We start from the raw sequence: 21,029 nt of genomic DNA, 5'->3' as shown, positions 1-21,029 counted from the left end.
GCCCGGGGCCCGCCCAAATACCCCCCCAAGAAATACGAAAACGAAACGCATTGAGGATCTTCAATAAAATGTCGCCGATACCCCCCCAAGTCTAGGCGCCCGCCCCCCTCCAAGAAAAATAACAACCTGAGACCTCCTTCTCAATTGCAGACTTCCACTTTGGATCAATCTATTGGCACAGGCAAACAATAGATGGTCATTTAGAAAAGGAAGAAGCAGGACAGGAACGCAAGAAAGAGAACGACGATAGAGTCCTTTGCTGGATCCTCTTCTTCATCATTTACCCGCATTCTCACTTCTTTTCTCATCTATAGAATCCAAGACGACGCCATCAGGGGATTTGTAAAGACTCTTGTAATTCTCTTTGCCACCCATTCACACGAGTTTGCGACAGCATCCAACCAAACAGTCAATAATATCTACCTTGCCTAGTACGTAGGCTTTCGGGATTCTTCATCTACGCCACCCGACAATTACAAAACGACACCATCACACCAACAAAAGGACAAGAATATCTCGGCGGACTTTCTCGTCCAACCTTTTCAGTCGCCCGCAACGATGTCCATCGTCGGCGGGACCGGCTTCATGAATTACGACAGGACAGCTCAGGCTACGGGCGCGCCCCTGGCCTCGCCGGCTGTTCACGATGCCGTGGCCGAGGATGGCGGCAACCCGTTGGACAAGACCGTGTCGCGTGGTTCGACACGGCCTCATGCCCAATCCGGCGCTCAGGTGGATGGGGTGAGTACGCCAGACTCTGACGCCACACAACAAGGGGACGACTCTGAGCTCGAGAGGCGCCACTCGATTGTGCACTCCTTGGCCCGCCGCTACACGACGCAGTCCAACGCCGGCGCTCAAGGCGGCAACCCCTTTCACGCCGACGAGAGCTCGCCACTCAACCCGGCTTCCAAGAACTTCAGTGCGCGCGCTTGGGCAAAGGCCATTGTGGACATGGACACTGCCGGCTTTCGGTCCGCTGGCATCTGCTTTCAAAACGTCAATGTCCACGGTTTCGGTCAGGCCACTGACTACCAAAAGGATGTCGCCAATGTCTGGCTAGACGCAGCAGGTCTGGTGCGCAAGGCCTTTGGTCTCAGCAAGCCGCGCAAAATCGATATCCTGCGCGATTTCGACGGTCTGGTCCGCAAAGGAGAGATGCTGGTCGTTCTGGGACCGCCTGGCTCGGGCTGTTCTACATTCTTGAAGACTATTGCCGGCGAGACAAATGGTATCTACGTTGACGAAAACTCGTACTTCAACTACCAGGGTAAGTGTTGCCGCTACTGTCGCTGTTGCCGTCGCTTGTGAGAACAAAGCCGCTCATTTTTCCGTCAATAATAGGTGTGACCGCCAAGGAGATGCACAGCCACCACAAGGGCGAGGCCATATACACTGCCGAGGTCGATGTTCACTTTCCCATGTTATCAGTGGGTGATACTCTGACCTTTGCCGCTCAGGCACGTGCGCCAAGAGAATTGCCCGAGGGTGTCGACAAGATGACATATTCAAACCACCTGAGGGACGTCACCATGGCCATGTTTGGCATTTCCCACACAATCAACACCCGCGTTGGTAACGAATATGTACGTAACCATATGTTCCCAGACTTGTCCCAAAGATCTCTGCTTTCATCTTGCCCCTTTTCTCGTCACGTGATTCTTAGCCTCGTCCTGTTACAAAGCCAGAGTCTGACCGTGATTGCAACATTCTAGGTTCGCGGTGTGTCTGGAGGAGAACGCAAACGTGTGACTATTTCCGAAGCAGCACTCAGCCGTGCACCACTGCAATGCTGGGATAACAGCACTAGAGGTCTCGACAGTGCCAATGCTGTCGAGTTCTGCAAAACTCTGCGTTTGCAGACCGAGCTCTTTGGAGCAACCGCCTGCGTTTCCATCTACCAAGCACCCCAGAGTGCCTATGATCTCTTTGATAAGGCACTGGTGTTGTACGAGGGGCGCCAGATCTTCTTTGGTCGCGCCGACGAGGCCAAGCAGTACTTTGTCAACCTGGGCTTCGAGTGCCCGGCCCGCCAGACCGCTCCGGATTTCTTGACCTCCATGACCAGTCCCCAGGAACGCATTGTTCGTGAGGGATTCCAAGGCAAGGCTCCGAGAACACCAGATGAGTTTGCCGCCGCCTGGAAGAACAGTGCCGAGTACCGCAAGTTGCAGGCCGATATTGAGGCGTATAAGCAGGAGCACCCCCTCAACGGCCCCGACGCAGAGGCCTTCCGTGCCAACAAGAGACAGGCACAGGCCAAGGCACAGCGCCTCAAGTCCCCGTATACGCTCTCGTACATGCAACAGGTCAAGCTCTGCCTGTGGCGCGGCTTCCGCCGACTGATTGGCGACCCTAGCCTGACCCTCGGCTCTCTGATTGGCAACTTCATCATGGCCCTCATTATCGGCAGTGTCTTTTACAATCTACAGCCTACCACGGGCAGTTTCTTTCAGAGAGGAGCACTGCTGTTCTTTGCCTGTCTCACCAACGCCTTTGCCTCGGCCCTGGAGATTCTCACACTGTACGCGCAACGTCCTATCGTCGAAAAGCAGAGTCGATATGCAATGTATCATCCTTCGGCCGAAGCTGTGGCATCCATGCTTACCGACATGCCGTACAAGGTCATGAACACGATTGTGTACAACCTCACCCTCTACTTCTTGACCAACCTGAGGCGTGAGCCTGGTGCCTTTTTCTTCTTCCTGCTCATCTCCTTCACCGTGGTCCTGGCCATGAGTATGATCTTCCGCACCATCGCGTCTGCCTCACGGACCCTGTCACAGGCAATGGTGCCGGCCGCCATTCTCATTCTCGCCCTCGTCATCTTTACCGGTTTCGTCATCCCCATTAGCTACATGCTTGATTGGTGCCGATGGATCAACTATCTCGATCCCCTGGCGTATGCCTTTGAGTCGCTCATGGCCAATGAGTTCCACGGACGCCAGTTTGAGTGCACGGACTACGTCCCGAGTGCCGCGGTCCCTGGATATGAGAATGTCGGCTCCTTGAACCATGTCTGCAGTGCTGTGGCCTCGGTCGCCGGCAGCGCCTACGTCGACGGCGATGCCTACATCAACAGTGCTTTCCAGTACTACAACGAGAACCGCTGGCGCAACTGGGGCATTACTATTGCCTTTATCCTCTTCTTCCTGGGCACCTACATGGTCTCGGCCGAGCTCGTCTCGGAGAAGAAGTCCAAGGGCGAGGTTCTGGTTTTCCGCCGTGGTTACAAGCCGGCCCAGTTCAAGGAGCGCAAGGATGATGCTGAAGAAGGCATGGCACGGGTTGGTCCCATAGCCACCAACGAAAGAGCGACTGCCGGCACTGGCGAGAAGGCAACCGGTGGCGCTTTGCAGGGCTCGACGAGCGTCTTTCACTGGAACAATGTCTGCTATGATATCAAGATCAAGGGAGAGCCGCGACGCATTCTGGACAACGTTGACGGCTGGGTCAAGCCTGGAACCCTCACGGCTCTCATGGGTGTGTCTGGTGCCGGCAAAACCACACTGCTTGATGCTCTCGCCAGTCGTATCACAATGGGCGTCATTACTGGTGAGATGCTGGTTGATGGCCGCCTGCGGGACACCTCGTTCCAGCGCAAGACGGGCTATGTCCAACAACAGGATCTTCACTTGGCAACCACGACAGTTCGAGAGGCCCTCAATTTTTCGGCTCTACTTCGCCAACCCGCCGATGTTCCCAAGGCTGAGAAGCTTGCCTACGTCGATGAGGTGATCAAACTGCTCGACATGGAGGAGTACGCCGACGCCGTCGTGGGTGTGCTCGGAGAAGGTCTCAACGTTGAGCAGCGCAAGCGCCTGACAATTGGAGTCGAACTCGCTGCCAAGCCCCCTCTTCTGCTGTTTGTGGATGAGCCTACGTCTGGTCTGGATTCTCAAACCTCGTGGGCCATTCTGGACCTGCTCGAGAAGCTGACCAAGGCTGGCCAAGCTATTCTCTGCACGATCCACCAGCCCTCTGCCATGCTTTTCCAACGATTTGATCGTCTCTTGTTCCTTGCCAAAGGCGGCCGGACGGTCTACTTTGGCGACATTGGGGAGAACTCCAAGGGCATGATCTCCTACTTTGAGTCTCATGGTGCTCCCCCGTGCCCTGCCGATGCCAACCCGGCTGAATGGATGTTGGACGCCATTGGCGCCGCCCCCGGGAGTCACACCGATATTGACTGGTTCCAGACATGGCGCGACAGCACCAACTATCGTGACGTTCAGGCTGAGCTGCAGCGACTAAAGGATGATGCCCCCGAGGTGCCCCCTCCCACCGAGGACAAGGGTTCGTACCGCGAGTTTGCAGCCAGCTTCTGGACGCAGCTCACCGAGGTTTCCTACCGTGTCTTCCAGCAGTACTGGCGTACCCCCTCTTACATCTACTCCAAGGCGGCTCTGTGCATTCTCGTCGCCCTCTTCATCGGCTTTGTGTTCTTTGACGCCCCCAACTCGATCCAAGGTCTCCAGAACCAAATGTTTGCCATTTTCAACCTGCTCACGGTGTTTGGCCAGCTAGTTCAGCAGACGATGCCTCACTTTGTTGTCCAGCGATCCTTGTACGAGGTTCGGGAGCGACCATCCAAGGTCTACGGCTGGAAGGTCTTTATGCTCTCTCAGATCATCGTGGAACTTCCGTGGAACACGCTAATGGCTGTTTTCATGTTTGTGTGCTGGTACTACCCTGTTGGCCTGAACAACAATGCGATTGCGGCGGGTCAGGAACACGAGCGCGGTGCTCTCATGTTCCTGCTTCTCTGGATGTTCCTCCTCTTCACGTCGACCTTTACCGATATGATCATTGCTGCTTTCGAGACGGCCGAGGCTGGAGGAAACATTGCCAACCTGCTCTTCATGCTATGTTTGATCTTCTGTGGTGTTCTTGCCAGCCCCAGCACCTTCCCTCGCTTCTGGATCTTCATGTATCGTGTCAGTCCCTTCTCGTACCTGATCTCAGCCATGCTGTCCACGGCAGTTGCCAATACAGAAGTGGTCTGCGCGTCCAACGAATATGTCAGCTTCGAACCGCCCTCGGGCAGCACCTGTATCGATTACTTGGGCCCATACATCGCCGCAGTAGGAGGATATCTGCAGGATGACAACGCCACCGACACTTGCAGTTACTGCACCATTCGCGACACCAATGTGTTCTTGGCCAGCGTCCAGTCTTACTACTCGGACCGCTGGCGCAACTTTGGCATCCTCTGGGCCTTTATCATTTTTAATGTTTTCGGTGCTCTCTTCCTCTACTGGCTCACCCGAGTTCCAAAGAAGGGCAAGAAGACAGAACAACCCAAGAAATCGACCAAGGAGCAGGTTCCTACACTTGGCACCTCTGCGCCAGCAGAAAAGACTGCCGAGTCCTCGGGTGTCTCGACCAAGGCTCAGTCGTAGGACGAGGTTGTCACGTTCCAGCCTGTTCTGAGCAATACCATGCTCTCAAATACCCGTTTTAAAGAAAGATAATTCAATAATACCCGGGAGTGATCTTTGTAACAGAAGTCCCTCCTACGCATGTTACGTCTCGTCTCTTGTCCTTTGATATGTACCTAAGGGCTGTACAATCAAAGAAGGCTTTACAAACGTCTTTAGGACGTTGTACATAGAATAATACTCTTTTGTAAAGGATAGTATAGTAGACCAGATGAGGCCTAGTATAGATATAGATTTTATATAAGAGATAAAACCAAAGGCTCTTCTTAATGAACCATTGACTTATTCTAATGCTTCACGTTTGCCTTGTCTGGCTGGAGGCTTGAGCTTCCACTAAACTCACCATTAGACGCTTTTCATTATTTGCCTAATTACAATAATGGTGTGCTGCGCAATACTGTAGTTTGAATCCTCGTATAATATCTACCCCAGTCTCGATACTGCGTGCCTATAAAAAATATGCAACTTTCCGCCCCTCCTATTTCGGAACGACTAGTGTACCTAGGTAGCTAGTAGTAATAGCCGACACCCGCTAACTTAAGCCAGCCCCGCTAAGCGATATACTGGAGGAGGTCAGGGCGGGGGGGGGGGAATAAAAAGATGAAAAAAAGAGAGGGGAAAGTAAAACCAAGGCTACTAAATAACAAAGCAGAATCCAGTAAAGTTCAAAACCCACGTTTAAAAGACTAACCCTATAGATATACGCCATTCAAGGAAAGTCACTCGAGCTATCCCAATGCGCACCTGTGTTGGCCATTTTTTTTAAGCCCAGCCAAAAGAAAAAGAGAGGGAGGGGCGAAGGAGGATGACATACGGTACCAACAGCAAGGGTACACATACCAGCCAAGAGCGCCATGACTCTAGCCGTGTGATGTCGCCTTCAAATACCATGGGTTCGGGGAGTGTCGTCCCGGAAGGCGGACGAGGTGAAGCATCGGAGGCTCTTGACCAGCCACCAAATGCATGGGAGAGACTTGGCCAGTTCTACAACAGGAACCTTGGCCTGTTTCTTGTGTTCCTGGCCGAGGTTTTTGCTTCTTTGGTATGTTGATGTCGAGGAACCGGGGAGTTTCCCTTGTTTATATACTCGTCCCTATTTTCTGTTGAGGCCGTCGAGGGCTAACACATACCACATGTAGATGACGACAACGACACGCCTCCTGGAGACAGGTTTCACCACCAAATTCCACGCACTGCAAATCATCTTTGTCCGTATGCTGGCCACTGCTATCTTGGGGTCTCTCTACATGTGGATCAAAAAGGTTCCCGACTTCCCCCTCGGCAATCCCCAGATCAGAGGACTGCTCGTCCTCCGCGGCTTTGCTGGATTCATCGGACTGTTTTGCTCCTACTGTTAGCCGTCCTCATCCTGAATACGTGATGGTTCCTTTCGGGTACAAGGCTTTGGCGCTGACAGTTGGATCTTATCTCAGACTCCTTGTCCTACCTAAACCTATCCGACTCTACCGTCATCAGCTTCATCGTCCCGACCTTGACGGCTTTCATGTGTTTTGTCGTACTCAAGGTTGGTTATATGCCTCCTCGCCCCCTCCCCACACTGCCGTCGTTTGGGGGGGAGACGGGCCACCTACAAGTTTGATATTGATATTGATATTCATATACGTGGTTGTAGGAGCCCTTCACCGTTCAGGAAGCTCTCGCAGGCGTGATTGCGTTTATTGGGGTCCTGTTCATTGCGCGCCCGCCATTCATATTCCCTGTGTCCGGAGACGGGGACGCGGCAAACAGTCTCGGGACCATGGCTGATGCTGATGGGCCAAGTGGCATAGTGCCTGCTGTACCTGCGACACCGGCAGAGCGGTCCCTCGCTGTTCTGCTTGGGGTCATAGGGTCATTTGGGGCTGCGACGGCCTACTCTACGATCCGCGTCATTGGCACGCGAGCCCACTCGCTCGTCAGCGTCAACTATTTTGCCGTTGTGGCAACTGTTGGCTCGTGTCTGATTATCCTGATACACCCAGACCTGGAATTCAAGACGCCAGAGAACGCTACGCAATGGTACGAAACTCTTCCCCCCCCTACCCATGGAAAACTTGCCCGACCTGTGGCTGATGAACAACTACCTATCTGCAGGGCTCTCTTGGTCGCGATTGGTATTGCGGGTTTCCTGCTCCAGTTCCTCATCACCGAGGGACTGCAGCGGGAAAAGGGTGGAAGGGCCACCAATCTCATTGTCAGTATACCTCAATGCCTATCTGGCGACCTTGTCTCCCTGTTCTACAGAGAACTTGCCTCCCCTCGAACCCAAAGGGCCTTGTTGTTGAAATAATGGTGGCTGACACATGATGATAGTATACTCAATTGGTATTTGCCCTGATATTGGAAAAGATTGTCTGGGGAACTACACCGTCGGGCTTGAGCTTGATTGGGGCGCTGCTCATTATTGGCGCTGCGATTTGGGTCAGTCTGCAGAAGAGCAAAAAGTCGACTGGGCAAGTTCGGAGGCCCTCTGTGGACGAGGAGAGCAGCCTGCTGGGTAACAGTGGCGATTCAGGTTCGCGCCGAGTCTAGTTGGAAACCTGCATGTCTGCCCTCTCCCAATGTCCATGTCAAGAAATAAATACTGCACTGAATTCTCGGGATGTAGAATCGCCAGACAGCCGTGGTAGCCGTCGTGTGATTATTTCCGAATCAGAGTCTGAAAAAATTCTAGACGCTGGCTCTTTTCTTCTTGCCTCGTGCTCTCCCTTCTCTGTGATCAATGGCGCGGAGAAACACATCGGTTGTTATATTATAGTGCCTTTGATGAATATCAAGGCTCTCCTCCCTAGAGACGATAGATCACTACATACCTTCTTTGCCGTGTAGTAATCGTCTATTCAACTTGCTAGGAACATGTCATGACGGTGATATCAATCATTACACGCTGGCGACTACAGACGTCACAGTGCCACTTGGGGCTTTAAGCAGCCAGCAGAAATGAGAAATACAGATTGATAATGATGCAATAGGGATTTTTCCATGTGGTATTTAGTTCAAGAGAGAAAAATAATATTCAAGGGCAGATTGGAATGCTTGAATTTTTCGCATCTAGGAATTAATTACACACAATGTAATGGAGTCGGAGATATCCACAAAAGTCCGCCCCCGAAGACGGTTTCATACCAGTGGGAAACCGTCACATAATAGCTTCAGTGTTCCCCACGGCAGGGCGGCCAGGCAGCCAGTATCGCTTCTCACAGCTACAAAATCTTTTTTCTCTTTTTTCCCCGGTGTATGTGTGGTATGCAAGTCATGGTCGCATATCGGATATTGCTGACAACCTCCGTATGTACCTGGTAAGTCTGGTCCATCCCTTGGACTGAGAGAGAGGACGGATAAGGACAAGTAAAAAGCAACAAGAGAAAGACGCTGCCCATGGCCCCGAAAGTCCGCGCCCAGCTTCACAATATAAAAAAAAGCAAAGTCGTGCCAGCGTGTGCATCAGGCCTGAGCTAGACGACAGCAATTTGCACCCATTGATTTGTTTCCCTCACTTGAATATATATATCTCTACCCAGACAGGACAACCGTCAAACAGCCAGACCACCAGACTTGCCTTGTTCCTTCAAACCCACAGAGAGGAATACAACAGACCGCCATACAGATATCTTACAGAGAGCAGAGTCACCTTTTACCATCCAATCTCTCCCCTTTGGAACCTCTTGGAACCCCCTCCCCGTATGTACATGCCAGACGACAAAAAACAGCAGCAGCAGCACCAACAACAATAACAAGACTGTAACAATCATGATGCAGGTCGCCCAGGTCACAGCTTGGACGGAAAAGCCCCGCTGCGCAACGGTGCCCAAGCCGCCGGCTCCCCAAGACTCGGAAATCCAGCTCCGTGTCTTGGCTGCCGGTGCCCATCAAGTCGTGCGCTCTCGTGCCGCCGGACGTCACTATTCAGCAAAGACCCTCCCTCACCTGCCCGGCGTCGATGGAGTCGGTCGCGATGAGTCCACTGGCTCCATCTACTACTTCATGCACATCAGTGACCACTTTGGCACCTTTGCCGAGTATGTCAACGTACCGCGCAGCAGTCTGGTCGCATTGCCCTCAGGGACAGACCCCGTCTCCTTTGCGGCGAGCGTCAACCCGGCCATGTCCAGCTGGATGGCCATTACACAGCGTACAAGTCATCTTGCTGCCGACTGGACGGCTCTGATCGTGGGCGCCACCAGCGCCAGTGGGCGCCTGGCTGTGCACTCTGCCAAGGCCCTGGGCGCTGCCAAAGTCATTGGCGTCGCGAGGGACGAGACGGCACTGAGGGCTGTCGAGGCGCTCGACGACTACATTGTCCTCGGGGACAAGATGACGGATACCGACTTTTCCGCTGTCGAGCCAGATGTCATTCTTGATTACGTCTATGGCGACCTCGCCCACCACTTGCTCACAAGTCTGCGCACCAAGAAGGCGGTGCAGTACATTCAAATCGGCACCCTTTCTGGCAAGGCCGACATGTCGCTGCCAGGGCCTCTGCTAAGGTCTACCAACCTCACCATTAGAGGTGCCGGGCCTGGGAGCTGGAGCATGTCGGCATTGGCCAGCGAGTTGCAGAAGCTGGTACCCCTTGCAGCAAAGTGGCCTGCACCAGCTACAACACAGATACCACTTGCCGATATCGAAAACTCGTGGGATGACAAGTCGATCAAGGGACGCCTTGTCTTTGTGCCGTAGATGGGGGGAAGAAACTGGGCCCGACTCCTGGGCATCTGATGTTCCGGGAATCTTGGTAGACTGAGATGTATATTTACACGGACACCACCACCACCACCACCCCTACAAGTGAGTATTGAGGTAAAAGACCAACAGATAAGCCATGATGGACCCATTGGTGGTCATCTTGCTGCTGGCTGAACACTCGATGGAAGCATTGCTTTTCGTCATAGAAATATATAGTCTTTCCAAGTCGCAATAATCAAAGGTGTTTCTCATCATGTCGCACATGAACGGACGTCAATCATCACCGTTGGCCCACTGGTCCAACTCCCGTCACCTTTTTTCAATTTTTCTTTTTTTCAGTGTAGTCAAATTTGTGTTGTTATATTTTCAAATTGCATTAATGCGCCGTCGACGGGCAAAATGGAGCATTTCCTTTGCACTCCAAATCATGAAATCCAATCTGGCTACTTCGTCATGTCCTGAAGTTGGCTTCTGCTATCGCTTCATTGGTATCTCTTTGTAAACGCCATTCCCTGCAAACAAGCAGAATCAAGAACAAATAATCAATACATGGACCAGTAGATTGGTCGTGGAAATCTAGGCCAGGGTTAGCTATGACTGTGAATTGCCCATGTGATGATGCTACTACACCAATGCAGCAGTTTTGCCCTCTTACCTGTATTAATGTAGGAGCTGCGGGTCCAATTTTTGGCACCGAGAAGAAGGGATGTCCCCTCACAAGCAACTGCCACATTCCGTATGTTGACAAGACGTGCATTTGTTGCTAATGACGAGCATGCCGCCGCATTTGCAGCAGTACTTTGAGTAGGGAGACATGGTAATGAAGGATTTGGTAGTGGTCTTGGTAGTTTTTTGGGGGGGTTGAGAGCAAGATATATATACAAGTAAAGTGGTTGTTTTCTCTCTCTGTTGATTTGGAAGGTGAATGTTAAATGATGACACCCAAAAGAAAAGGACAAGAATAGTTCAAGAGGACTAAGCACAAAGCAGAAGCAAAGGGGCAGTCTCTCTCATATATATACACTCGGACCACAGCGATACTATTTAATTCCCATTCGTGCCGTGGGTTCACAAATTCCCCCAACCCACTCGGTCAATAACCGGATGATGGGGATGGGCTGATGTTCAAGCCTCCAGATCGGCGCAGTTCCAAAGACGCCTACTAAATTAAAACCAGCCAATGATCTTGGTGTGCCCACACGCCGTCTCATCATCTTCTTTCCCCTGCTCGCCCCCATCCCCCATCCCCCGCGCCCCTCGCCGTGTTACTGCCTGCTACCTATATTGTCGACGACACCTCAGATCCCCTTTGCGTCTTGTAGGCGAGTAAGGTTCAATGACATTTGCCTAGGGATGAGTCAAAGTCTCTCAAACTCAACCCCGCATCGCCTCCGTCCTTGTCGAATCAGAGATGGCCTCGTCCTCCCGTCTTGAGCGACTCTAGAGACGTTTTCCGACTATGGTATTGTAGGTACAAGCTATACGGGGGTCACCCCCGCACAAAGCCCAACCCCAGATACCAAAAAAAACCACCCCAGATTTTTTTGGTTTTTGGGGACTCCGAGCCCATGAAGAATTGATCGTGGGGCTTAGCGCGCGCAGCATTGCCCATGCCGTCGCTCGTGACTGGCCAGCGTCATTCAATTAGAGCATGTCAACTTCTAATGGGCAGACATGATTCGCTCCTCTCGTCTGTCAGCCTAGCGAGACCGGCGTTGACATGGCTGGTTTTGTGATTGGCAGAGCCACGAAATCATCGTCAGCCAAGGCTCTTGTCTCCCCCCCCTCCGAGGGAAAATTGGTCCAATCCATCACTTGTCGCTCCCACCTGTGCCACCTACGCAGCAGCCAGAGTAGAGCGAGCCCATCTGGTCCGGGGCAAAGCTTTGCTCGCTCTCTACTCTGGTCATGGTATCTTGTGAGTTTGGGAGGCGAGGTTTTAACGCGACTACCTATTCCAAGGTTGGAGGTATTCCCGCGGTATTGACCATCAACATTGACACAAACATGTCATGGTGGCTTGTCAAAAAGAAGGCAACGAGGAGGAGGTTCCCAAGAAAAAATAAAAAAAAAAATAAAAATTGCCATGGTCAACCCTTTCACGGTAGTTGGATCGTCCGTCAATGCACCATGGAGATGGACGGCCCCCCGAGGGCACCGAGTAAGTTTCATCGAGTCGGTCAAAGATGATCAGGGCGTATTTCCCCGAAATTCTCCCCCCAAGTCCTGCGCGTCACGCGTCCTTGATGAAGCCAGCAAAAGGGAGAAGCCTGGGGAAAGAAGAATGTGAATATTGGTCATTGTCTTTCTCTTTTTAAGGAGCCATGTGTCTACCATTGTGTCGGGGCATTAATGAGACCACCAAAGCACCAGACTGACCTGACCCATGGTCAATGGCCCGGAAACCTCCCAGTCTTTGATGATGGCTAGTATCGCAGCCTTCACTTTTGACTACATTCCATTTCTAAACATGTATCTAGGTTGATGATTACAGCAGACAAACGACCCCGTCGTCCATGTGTCAATGATGTAATCTGCACGGCCACTCCCGGCGCTAAGGCTGCCACTGCCACTGCCAACTGGTTCCTGCATTCCTCGTTAGACGCCATGTAGTATTTATTTCCTTTTCTCCATGTGGAATATCGCAGTCGTCATAGACTCGCATGTCTTTATCATCATATTTGTACTTGGAGTTTTCCGCGAGAATTCCAAAAGTTATATTCTCTTTTGACTCCATCTCTATTCTCTACGCCATCAAGAAGTCTGTTGAAACAAATCAATCACGCAGCAAAGCACGCAAGTCGAACGAACAAGGTGAAAAAGAAACCCAAAATAATCACTTACAATATGGGCTCAAGTAAAGGTAGGAGGAGGCATCAAGGGCTCGACTGAATAATCATGGCATTGGGACTAATAAAAATAAAATCGTCTGCGTATAGGAAAGCCAACCGATCCCGAACTGCGAGAGAGTCTCAAAGAAGGTTGGTGGCATGGGCTGTCAATGTGCCCTCACATTTTGAAGGTTATCTAATCATCATATGTACTGTGCAGAAATCAAACAAGAGCCCAACAAGAGCGGCGGCGGTGAAGGTCAATGGTCGGCATGGAAGGTAACAAATGTCTTTCATATATCAAGTATATGGATACACTAACTTATATGATAAATTCCAGGCCTCCAAATTGGCAAAAGAGTATGAGAAGCAGGGAGGCGACTATGAAAATGAGGCTGGGTCAAAGAATGAACCCAAAAAGGGAGAACCAGAGCCAAAGAGTGAATCCAAGAAAGAAACAGAGACCCAGTAGCCGAGTATATATTTTCATATATCCACGCTGTTGATAGATATCATCAGGCAGCCACACCGATAATGACCGCCTTGACCGAAACACCGCGAATACAAATCGTTTCCCGTGTATATTTCTACACCAGCATCCGGATGCAAATCCGTCTCACAAAATGTGATTTTTCGATTATCCAATTGGTGGCACTGAAGATATATAGATATCTATTCATACTTGTACTTGCATGTATGTGTGTATACGTACATATATATATATATATATATATGGCTGGCTGCTGCCACACAAATGGGGAAAGTGGGGTTACATACTACGTTTACCTCTAGATTGGCAACTGTTGCTGCTGCCCCTCTGAAAGGCTGTTCCATAAATAGCTAACCTAGGTTACCTAGCTATCTATCCATCGGGTGCGTACATTATCACCACAAAACTCTCTCGTCTCACCCAGTACGACACTTTTCGTGCCTGTGAAACGAATAAATAGTAGTGGTCAATTTTGGCGACATTGGAGGCAGAGGGGTATCAGAAGCCTAGACTTGAGGTCGTCTACACACAACATCTTCTCCCTTACCCCCCAAACTCCCATCACACTCATGTCAGAGATTGGGCCGTCTGCAATCTAGTTTACAATGGCCTTTATACGCCGCTATCAGGAAACTGATTCTGAAGCCTGCGCTCATATTGTACGTTGCCACCGCTGGGCCTCCCTCTCCTCCCCGTTTCTACGTACACACACACACACACACACACGCACACTCGACATCCGTCACTGACACAGACCGACAGTGCCGCGCCACCCTTCCTCTCTCCCTCTCATCTTCCCCAGTAGCCACCAAGCTGTCGCCATATCTATGGACGCACCAGTACACGTTTCTCTCGCCATCCACCTGCTGGGTTCTGGATGACGGTTCGGGAAAGGCCGTCGGGTACTGCATTGGGTGTCCAGACATACACGCCTTTGCCGCCGCTTATCCATCCTACGTGACCTCGGTGCTAACCCCCACCGTTGCCGCACCCTCGAACCTCGAGACCCGCGAGCCCTGGACCATCATGGACGACTCGCTCCTGGGACTGACGGCGCCCGGTACCACGACCGGCGACGGCCACAAGGTCAATGTCGTTGCCATGGCTCAGACCGCTTACAACGTTCAGTGGCTCTTGTTCCATGGCAACGAACATTTGACCGACAAGTGGCGAGCCACCATGCATATAGACCTGCTGGAGACGTGGCAAGGCAAAGGTTGGGGCCCAAAACTAATCGACGCCTTTGTCAAGAGCGTCAGGGACAGCTCTCAGCAGTATGGCCAGGGTATCTGGATCGGTATTGCAGCCGAGAATGAAAAGGTGGTCACATTCTACGAGAGGGTGGGGTTTCAAAGAATCAACAAGCCTCATGATCAAAGTGGCGGCGGCGATGGTATCAACATGGTGAAAAATATCCCAAGCGTGCACTAAAGTGACATGAAAATACTTGGGAGAAAAACGAGTTCATGGTATTATGATACTACAACAAATAACGATTAACAAGATCTTCTTCATGTCTTTGATTTTCAACTGTTTTGAAAACTGTTGTTGCGGTGAAGGCGTGCAGTCCGCTTTCTAGGTATCTCTTCATGCTAGCGAATCAAGGACGCCGAAAAGATGATGAACCAAGTCAAGTGTAAGACTACATTATAACTTCCCATCCTCCGCCCCCACCCCGTGGCCAGACCTGACCCAAACCTTATTGCAGATTCTGTCCACTCTTGGAACATTCCAACCATATTAGCGCAGTGCCTTTATACTCCGGGGCTACTCATCGTAATCCTGCTTGATGTACCTATGCAGAGACAAACATATAGACGCAAAAGTAGGAGACAGGTAACGGGGCTAATTGTACAATATCTGCAACCACAAAGCGCCAATATTTCATAAAATTCGTCAGAGCCATAACATGGAAGGGAGGGAAAAAAAAAAAAAAACCAGAAAGATAGAAGGAAGGAAAACGTCAACCCAAAGCGTAATAGGCGTGGCAGGAGCTTCAAATCATGCCGCCCGGGACGCCCATGCCGCGGCTACCACTGTTCTGAGTGACAACCATTCTGGAAGCTGGAGGGCCGTAAGCCGGGGCATTGTTGTTATTGGGCGCCCGCATCATTGGACCAACCGGCTGGACATCATCAGGCATCTTTCGGAGAGGTCGGCGCTCTGGCCTGTACTCCTCGTTGTTTGCATCATATGCGCCGCGATTGTCCTCACTACCCATCATGGGCATTGGCATGGTGCTGCTACGACCCAAATTTGCCGTGTCACTGGTCTCGCCACTACGTCCTGTTAGGTTGCCGAAGACGGTGCGTGATTTCAAAGTGTCCTGGCGTCGTCTTGGATTGATGGGAGGCAACGGCGGCGCAGCGTACGAATCCGCTTTGCTGTTCGAACGAGACCTGCTGTTGCTGCGCGACCGGTTGGTGGCAGCCTCGGGAGGCAGTTCAACGGTTGGAACCCGAGAGGTGGACATGACAAACGTCGGCTCAGATATATCTCGCTTCTTCACTGGTCGCTTCATTGCTTCGTTCAGGCCCGGCACCTCTGAACCGTCAGAATTGACATGAGGCGTCGGTGCTAGTGGCGGCCGCTGAGGCGAGGCAAGACCGCCCGGTGTTGCAGGTGCCGAGTGTGCCAAAGGCGACGGGATAGGAGAAATGGGAGAAGGCTGATTCGATTCAAACCCGTGAGAGGGCTGTACGTTGAGGTTTCCATTGGGAGAAAAATAGCCTTGATTCGCTCTTGCTGTTTGACCTCCCGGATATCCCTGAGGCGGCATGATGGGCGAGCGGCGAATATTCGTCCCCGGGAGGCCAGGTGAGCGAGTCATGGAGCTAGTAATACCCTGAGGACCCAGATTGCGATCGTTTGGAGCTGAAGAACCGCTCCTGAGACGCATTGGAGGTCGAACATGAGACCGGCTGTGTGGCCGCTCACCACCACTCGAATTCGAGCCACTTCGGTCACGGTCGCCACGCGATGGCTCCTGTGAAGCAGATCTCGAGTTCGTCGTATGCGAGTCCTCACTAGGAGCGCGGGTGCGATATGCTACCGGAGGCGGTCTTCGCTCCCTGCTGTCGGAACGTTGGCGTTGTTCGACATTCCTTGGGGGCGGGGCACGAGGCGCTGGGGGCTCTGGAAGTGATGTTTGAGGTTGTGCATGATGCCTCTGCTGAGTTTCCAGCTCTCTGAGCTTCTGAAGCTCGCGCCTGGCTTGTCGAAATGCCCGAATCCCGTTGTTCTGTTCCTCTGGGGGATTGTCATTAGTATTTGTCTCTGCGGCCCCTCCGAAAGCAGTGGAAACAGGCTGCGGATGTCTGTCCCCTGCATGAGTAGCGTTCAAGACTTCTGGACGTTCGAATGAAGCTTTCCTCTGTAGAACAGAAGGACCAGAATCTGAAATGCCGAGCATCTTCATGGCTTTTGAGTGGGCGGCAGGGTCACGGCTTCGATCAGCGAGGGAGCCGCGGCTTGACTTCGCCTGCAATATTCCCAACGTGTTTGATCGTGATGAAGTCGGCATTTCTCTGCTCTCTTGGGCAGCATGTGGCGAGCTTGGCCGGCTATCAGACTCGACATAGGTAGTGAGCCTTTCCCTGATTCTTCGTGCGCCATCGGCTAGCTGACTTGCAAACTCATCACTCTCACGACCATCTTGCCAGTAGACTGGATCTGGTTGGTCTTCGAACTGTCCGGCATTATTGGCCCGGACACTTGATTGCCCATCCAGAATCCGAACAGATTCGGGTCCGTGGTGGGGGGGAGACCATACACTGCTGGATTCTTCTTGTTCCCAATGGTTTGATGGCGACGAGTATTCTTCTGGCTGCGTGGGAAAGCTAGTTTTGAGATTCGAATCGAGGTGGTGTGTGGTGCCGCCGTAAATGGAGGAGGCACCGCTGTCAGCTCTCAAATGCTGTCGGACCATGCCGCTGAGTCCAGCAGCTGCTGATACAGCGGGCCCGAGCGTGGGCGAGTCCGGCGGAGACGGCTTTTCCTGTGAAGGCAAAGCATATTCAAGTTCCACTGTCGGCGATGGTTCGCCACTGGGTTTGGATGCCATTGACAGCGGAGTGGGGAGCGTAGCGCTCCGAAATGCTGGGTGCTCACTATCAGCGGGGCGCTGACTTCTAGACGGTAGTGGTTCGAGAGTTGGCTGCGACGGAATGACGGGCGATTCGTCTGCATCTTCGTCATGCTCGCTGAAGAAGGTCTGTGGCCTCATCTCTTCTTCTTGCAATGGAGATTGTGCTCGGAACGTCTCAGTTTTTGGCTCATACGGCTGGCGGTTTGCTGAAGACGAGGATCTGGATCGACCAGTGAAAGAAGCGCCCGACTCGGCACGAAACCTCTGTGTGGGTGTTTCTCGACCCTGTTGTAGTTGCAACTGCCGCTCAGCGAATCTTGATTCATCGTATGGCTGTGCCGGCTTAGCAAAAACCCCGAGTGCAGTAGCCTTGCCTCGATCATTTGGCTGAATGGGCAAAGCAGACAGTTCATCGGCTTCGCTGATCGGGGGGCTCAACGGTGGCGTGCCGACGTAGCTAGGCTTAGCCTCAGCGACAGTGGGGACACGAATGCCCAGATCAGGGGTACCTGCAGACGAACGGGAGGCAGGACTCATGGACCGTAGGTTTGGAGCGCTTGCCTTGGCGAGAATGCGTCTGTCTCCAAAGCGATCCATGAAGCCAATAGCAGTCGGAGATGGCGTCTGCGACGGATCAGGGGTCCGAGAGCCCAGATCGCGGCGTCTGGTTAATGTATCAATGCGTGACAAGGCTGAAGACTGTTGTTCATGGAGGTCATTGTTAAGACCAGTCTCGTATAGCCGACGGGTCCTGGTGGTGCTCCGCTCGACCGGAGGAGTAGATGTGGCACTTGCTGAGGCAGTTCCGGAGGCCGCCTGCCAGTCTTTGACAGAAGCAGGCTGTTGTGATGTCACAGAGGTTGCTGCTGTCGAATTACGCGCCAATGAAGGGATCGATGAAGTCGTGGATGTTGTTTCCCGCTTCCGGTTGTAGTCATTGGAGAAGGGAGATTCGGGGCGTGTGTCCTGGTCTTCGGTCGAAGGCCGCCGTGACCCATTATCCTCACCTTCCAAAGATTTGAGCTCCTTCTCTTCTTTTCTCCACTTCTGAAAAGCCGAAAGAGCCACGTCGTCATCATATAGGGCTCTTCCGCTCATGGCCCCCTCGACAGTCCTCGTCGAGGTAGCTCCGGCGGCAATCTTGTAGATCTTCTGTCTTCCGCCAAACAGGACATTACCCTCGATTGGTTTTGATCTATTCATGATGCTGCCATTTATCGAGTCAGCGTCTGAGGCGGCGTACGAGTCGATCCGAGCAAAAGGACTCTTGATGGATTCCACTTCGGCTATATCCGAGAGACCATTGTAACCACCCAAGTCCGCCATTCGGGATTGTCTTTTGGGAAATAGCACACTGTCGTCGCTAGCCTTGCCAATCTTGGTGTTCGGGTCGTCCTGTTCTCGCAGCATGGAAAATCGTGCCGATAGGCCAGACATGAGAAGACTGGTCCGGAAATCATCTGTGGGTGGCAGGGCGGTGGCCAAATCGATCTCAGCTTTTTGCTCCTCCTGATTCTTCTTCCCTTTTCTGAACCTGAAGCCGAACGAGTCAGAGTCTTGCGAAGGACGGCTGGGCATCTCGTCCTTGGTCTTCTTCTTGGTCTTGAATCGATTCATCTTGTTTATCGGAGTTGCCCCAAGGTCAGGAGCTGGACAAATAGTTGAAGGCGTGGCACCAGGACACGTCGGTTCCAATAAGGGGATTCCGGAGGGTTGTGTTTCGTTCACCAATCAGTACCGGGTGCCATCCATATAGAATTGCGATCAGTAGAGTCGTAGTCGGCAACGAGACCCTAATGTGTATATACGTGGAACAAAGTGGGTTACTGAATGAGCTGGCTCGATATACGTAACTATAGAGGCAGACGAGGTATTAGCGAGCTGAATGTACTAGGAGAAAGCCACAGGATACAGGCCGGCGGTGAATGGGTGAGCGGCACGTATTAATTGGCAGTGCGTAGCGTATGCATGGAACCTGTCGAGCACCAGTCGCAGGACTTCAGAGGCTGTTTGTCCCGAAGCTGAGAACGACGGAGGAGATGAAAGAACAAGGATTTGGGATGATATTGGGAACGAATCAAATCGCCATACCTTAACCTGGACAGCTTGTGTCGAGAGCGTTTCACCAATATAGGATACCAGGTTTGTCGAGAAAAAGAAAGCACCGATTTGGGGCCAGGGCCAGGCGACGATCACACACCTTTGTGGAGGAAAAACGAGAGTTAAAAAGTGTAAACAGGAAACAATAATTTAGTGGGAGTTGGAAAAACGAATGTGAAGAAATGAGTGAGCGCGGCAGTATGCCCGGGGGGTAAGTTATCGCCTCGGCAGATGATGCAGATGAAAGAATATATGTAGGTAGTAAGTAGGTACAGTACTACTGTCGCGCAAACATCGAATGGCTCGCCGCAGGACGGGCGGGCAGTAGCGTCGTAGATTGGTTCGTTTGGAGACGAATGGGTTGGGTCTGGTTCGTAGAGAATGGAAATTGATGACCTTGTGGTGGTGAGGAGGGCGAGTGACTTGGATGTCTGATAAAGATTCGACGCTCTGATTCCGACCTTGCAATCTTGTCTGTCGAGTCGCCGGCGTTGATTTTGGAACTCGTGCACGTGTAGAAATGTCGAGGACGTATAGTGAGTGGAAATGTATACGCAGTGTCAGGGCCGCGTTTTCGTGTTGGCGGCTTGTCCTGTTCTCAACCAATCTGGTGTGCAAGTAAGGAATGACTGTGGGTGAGTTTCTTGTTCTTCCTCTTTCTTTTTGCTTTACTGCAACGGAATTGGGGTTGGAGAGGGAGAGGTGAGTGAGGAGAAAGAGAGAGATCAGTTCGTTCGCGGCTACTGTGTAGACCATCTGGAAGGGACGTGGAGCCTAGTACCATTGGTAGGTACGGTAGAAACTGGACCGCAATGGGGCTACGGGAAGAAAAAAAAAAAAAAAAAAAAAAAAAAAAGACCCCCCCATACCCAGTGCAGGAAGTACCTGGATCAACTGCATTTAGGTAGAGCCTGAGAGAAAGCGAGAGCCTGCTACTAGCGCCATGTATGGACGGTAGGTACCTTGCATAGTGCCAACCGAGGGGGGATAGACGGACGGCAACTGCACTGTGAACAACGATTGGATTGGATTGAAGTGGACTGAGTCCTGACTATCGCTACCTTATTACCTATCTCAACTTTTGGCGCTACCAACTTGACTGGTGCAACCATAAAATGGGACAAACCGTGCGGTGGAAATTTGAGATCCCTGAAGAGTGGGGGATGGATGTAGTGCAGGGGAGCGGGCTGGCCGGAGGCGTGGCCGCAGTAGAGCCAGTTGAAAGCCCAAAACACAATTTCAGGGGGGTCCCATCACAGCAGATGCTGGGCCCAAAAAGATGGATGTCCAGGGGCCCCAGGTGCCGTCCGTCCTCGATGCGGGCTTGGGCTTGGACTTGGTTGGCCAAGGTAGCCAGTGCGCGGTCTACTACTCATGAGGACTAGGGTCCCCCC

At 52.1% G+C, this 21,029-nt stretch overlaps 5 protein-coding genes across 5 annotated transcripts; 4 read left to right on the top strand and 1 right to left on the bottom strand.

Moving 5' to 3' along the window:
• Window positions 1-558: 558 nt before the first annotated feature.
• On the top strand, window positions 559-5,402 carry PFICI_14395 (uncharacterized protein; the record flags this gene model as incomplete). The annotated part of the gene is made up of 3 exons (XM_007842976.1): window positions 559-1,270; window positions 1,345-1,586; window positions 1,716-5,402. 3 exons carry the CDS (start codon window positions 559-561, stop codon window positions 5,400-5,402), a joined length of 4,641 nt encoding a protein of 1,546 aa, XP_007841167.1.
• Window positions 5,403-6,330: 928 nt separating this feature from the next.
• Window positions 6,331-7,973, top strand: PFICI_14394 (uncharacterized protein; the record flags this gene model as incomplete). The annotated part of the gene is made up of 6 exons (XM_007842975.1): window positions 6,331-6,483; window positions 6,581-6,794; window positions 6,875-6,966; window positions 7,075-7,460; window positions 7,536-7,635; window positions 7,755-7,973. The coding sequence occupies 6 exons, from the start codon at window positions 6,331-6,333 to the stop codon at window positions 7,971-7,973; spliced, it is 1,164 nt and encodes a 387-aa protein (XP_007841166.1).
• Window positions 7,974-9,191: 1,218 nt separating this feature from the next.
• On the top strand, window positions 9,192-10,121 carry PFICI_14393 (uncharacterized protein; the record flags this gene model as incomplete). The annotated part of the gene is made up of 1 exon (XM_007842974.1): window positions 9,192-10,121. One exon carries the CDS (start codon window positions 9,192-9,194, stop codon window positions 10,119-10,121), a length of 930 nt encoding a protein of 309 aa, XP_007841165.1.
• A 3,932-nt stretch (window positions 10,122-14,053) lies between these two features.
• PFICI_14392 (uncharacterized protein) lies at window positions 14,054-14,879 on the top strand (the record flags this gene model as incomplete). Its single annotated transcript, XM_007842973.1, has 2 exons — window positions 14,054-14,107; window positions 14,211-14,879. The coding sequence occupies 2 exons, from the start codon at window positions 14,054-14,056 to the stop codon at window positions 14,877-14,879; spliced, it is 723 nt and encodes a 240-aa protein (XP_007841164.1).
• A 565-nt stretch (window positions 14,880-15,444) lies between these two features.
• On the bottom strand, window positions 15,445-19,152 carry PFICI_14391 (uncharacterized protein; the record flags this gene model as incomplete). Its single annotated transcript, XM_007842972.1, has 1 exon — window positions 15,445-19,152. One exon carries the CDS (start codon window positions 19,150-19,152, stop codon window positions 15,445-15,447), a length of 3,708 nt encoding a protein of 1,235 aa, XP_007841163.1.
• Between the last annotated feature and the right edge of the window lie 1,877 nt (window positions 19,153-21,029).

Source organism: Pestalotiopsis fici (assembly GCF_000516985.1).
Source record: "Pestalotiopsis fici W106-1 unplaced genomic scaffold PFICI_Scf_12, whole genome shotgun sequence".
NCBI classification, from domain to species: domain Eukaryota; kingdom Fungi; phylum Ascomycota; class Sordariomycetes; order Amphisphaeriales; family Sporocadaceae; genus Pestalotiopsis; species Pestalotiopsis fici.
This window is presented reverse-complemented; position numbering and strand designations above follow the sequence as displayed.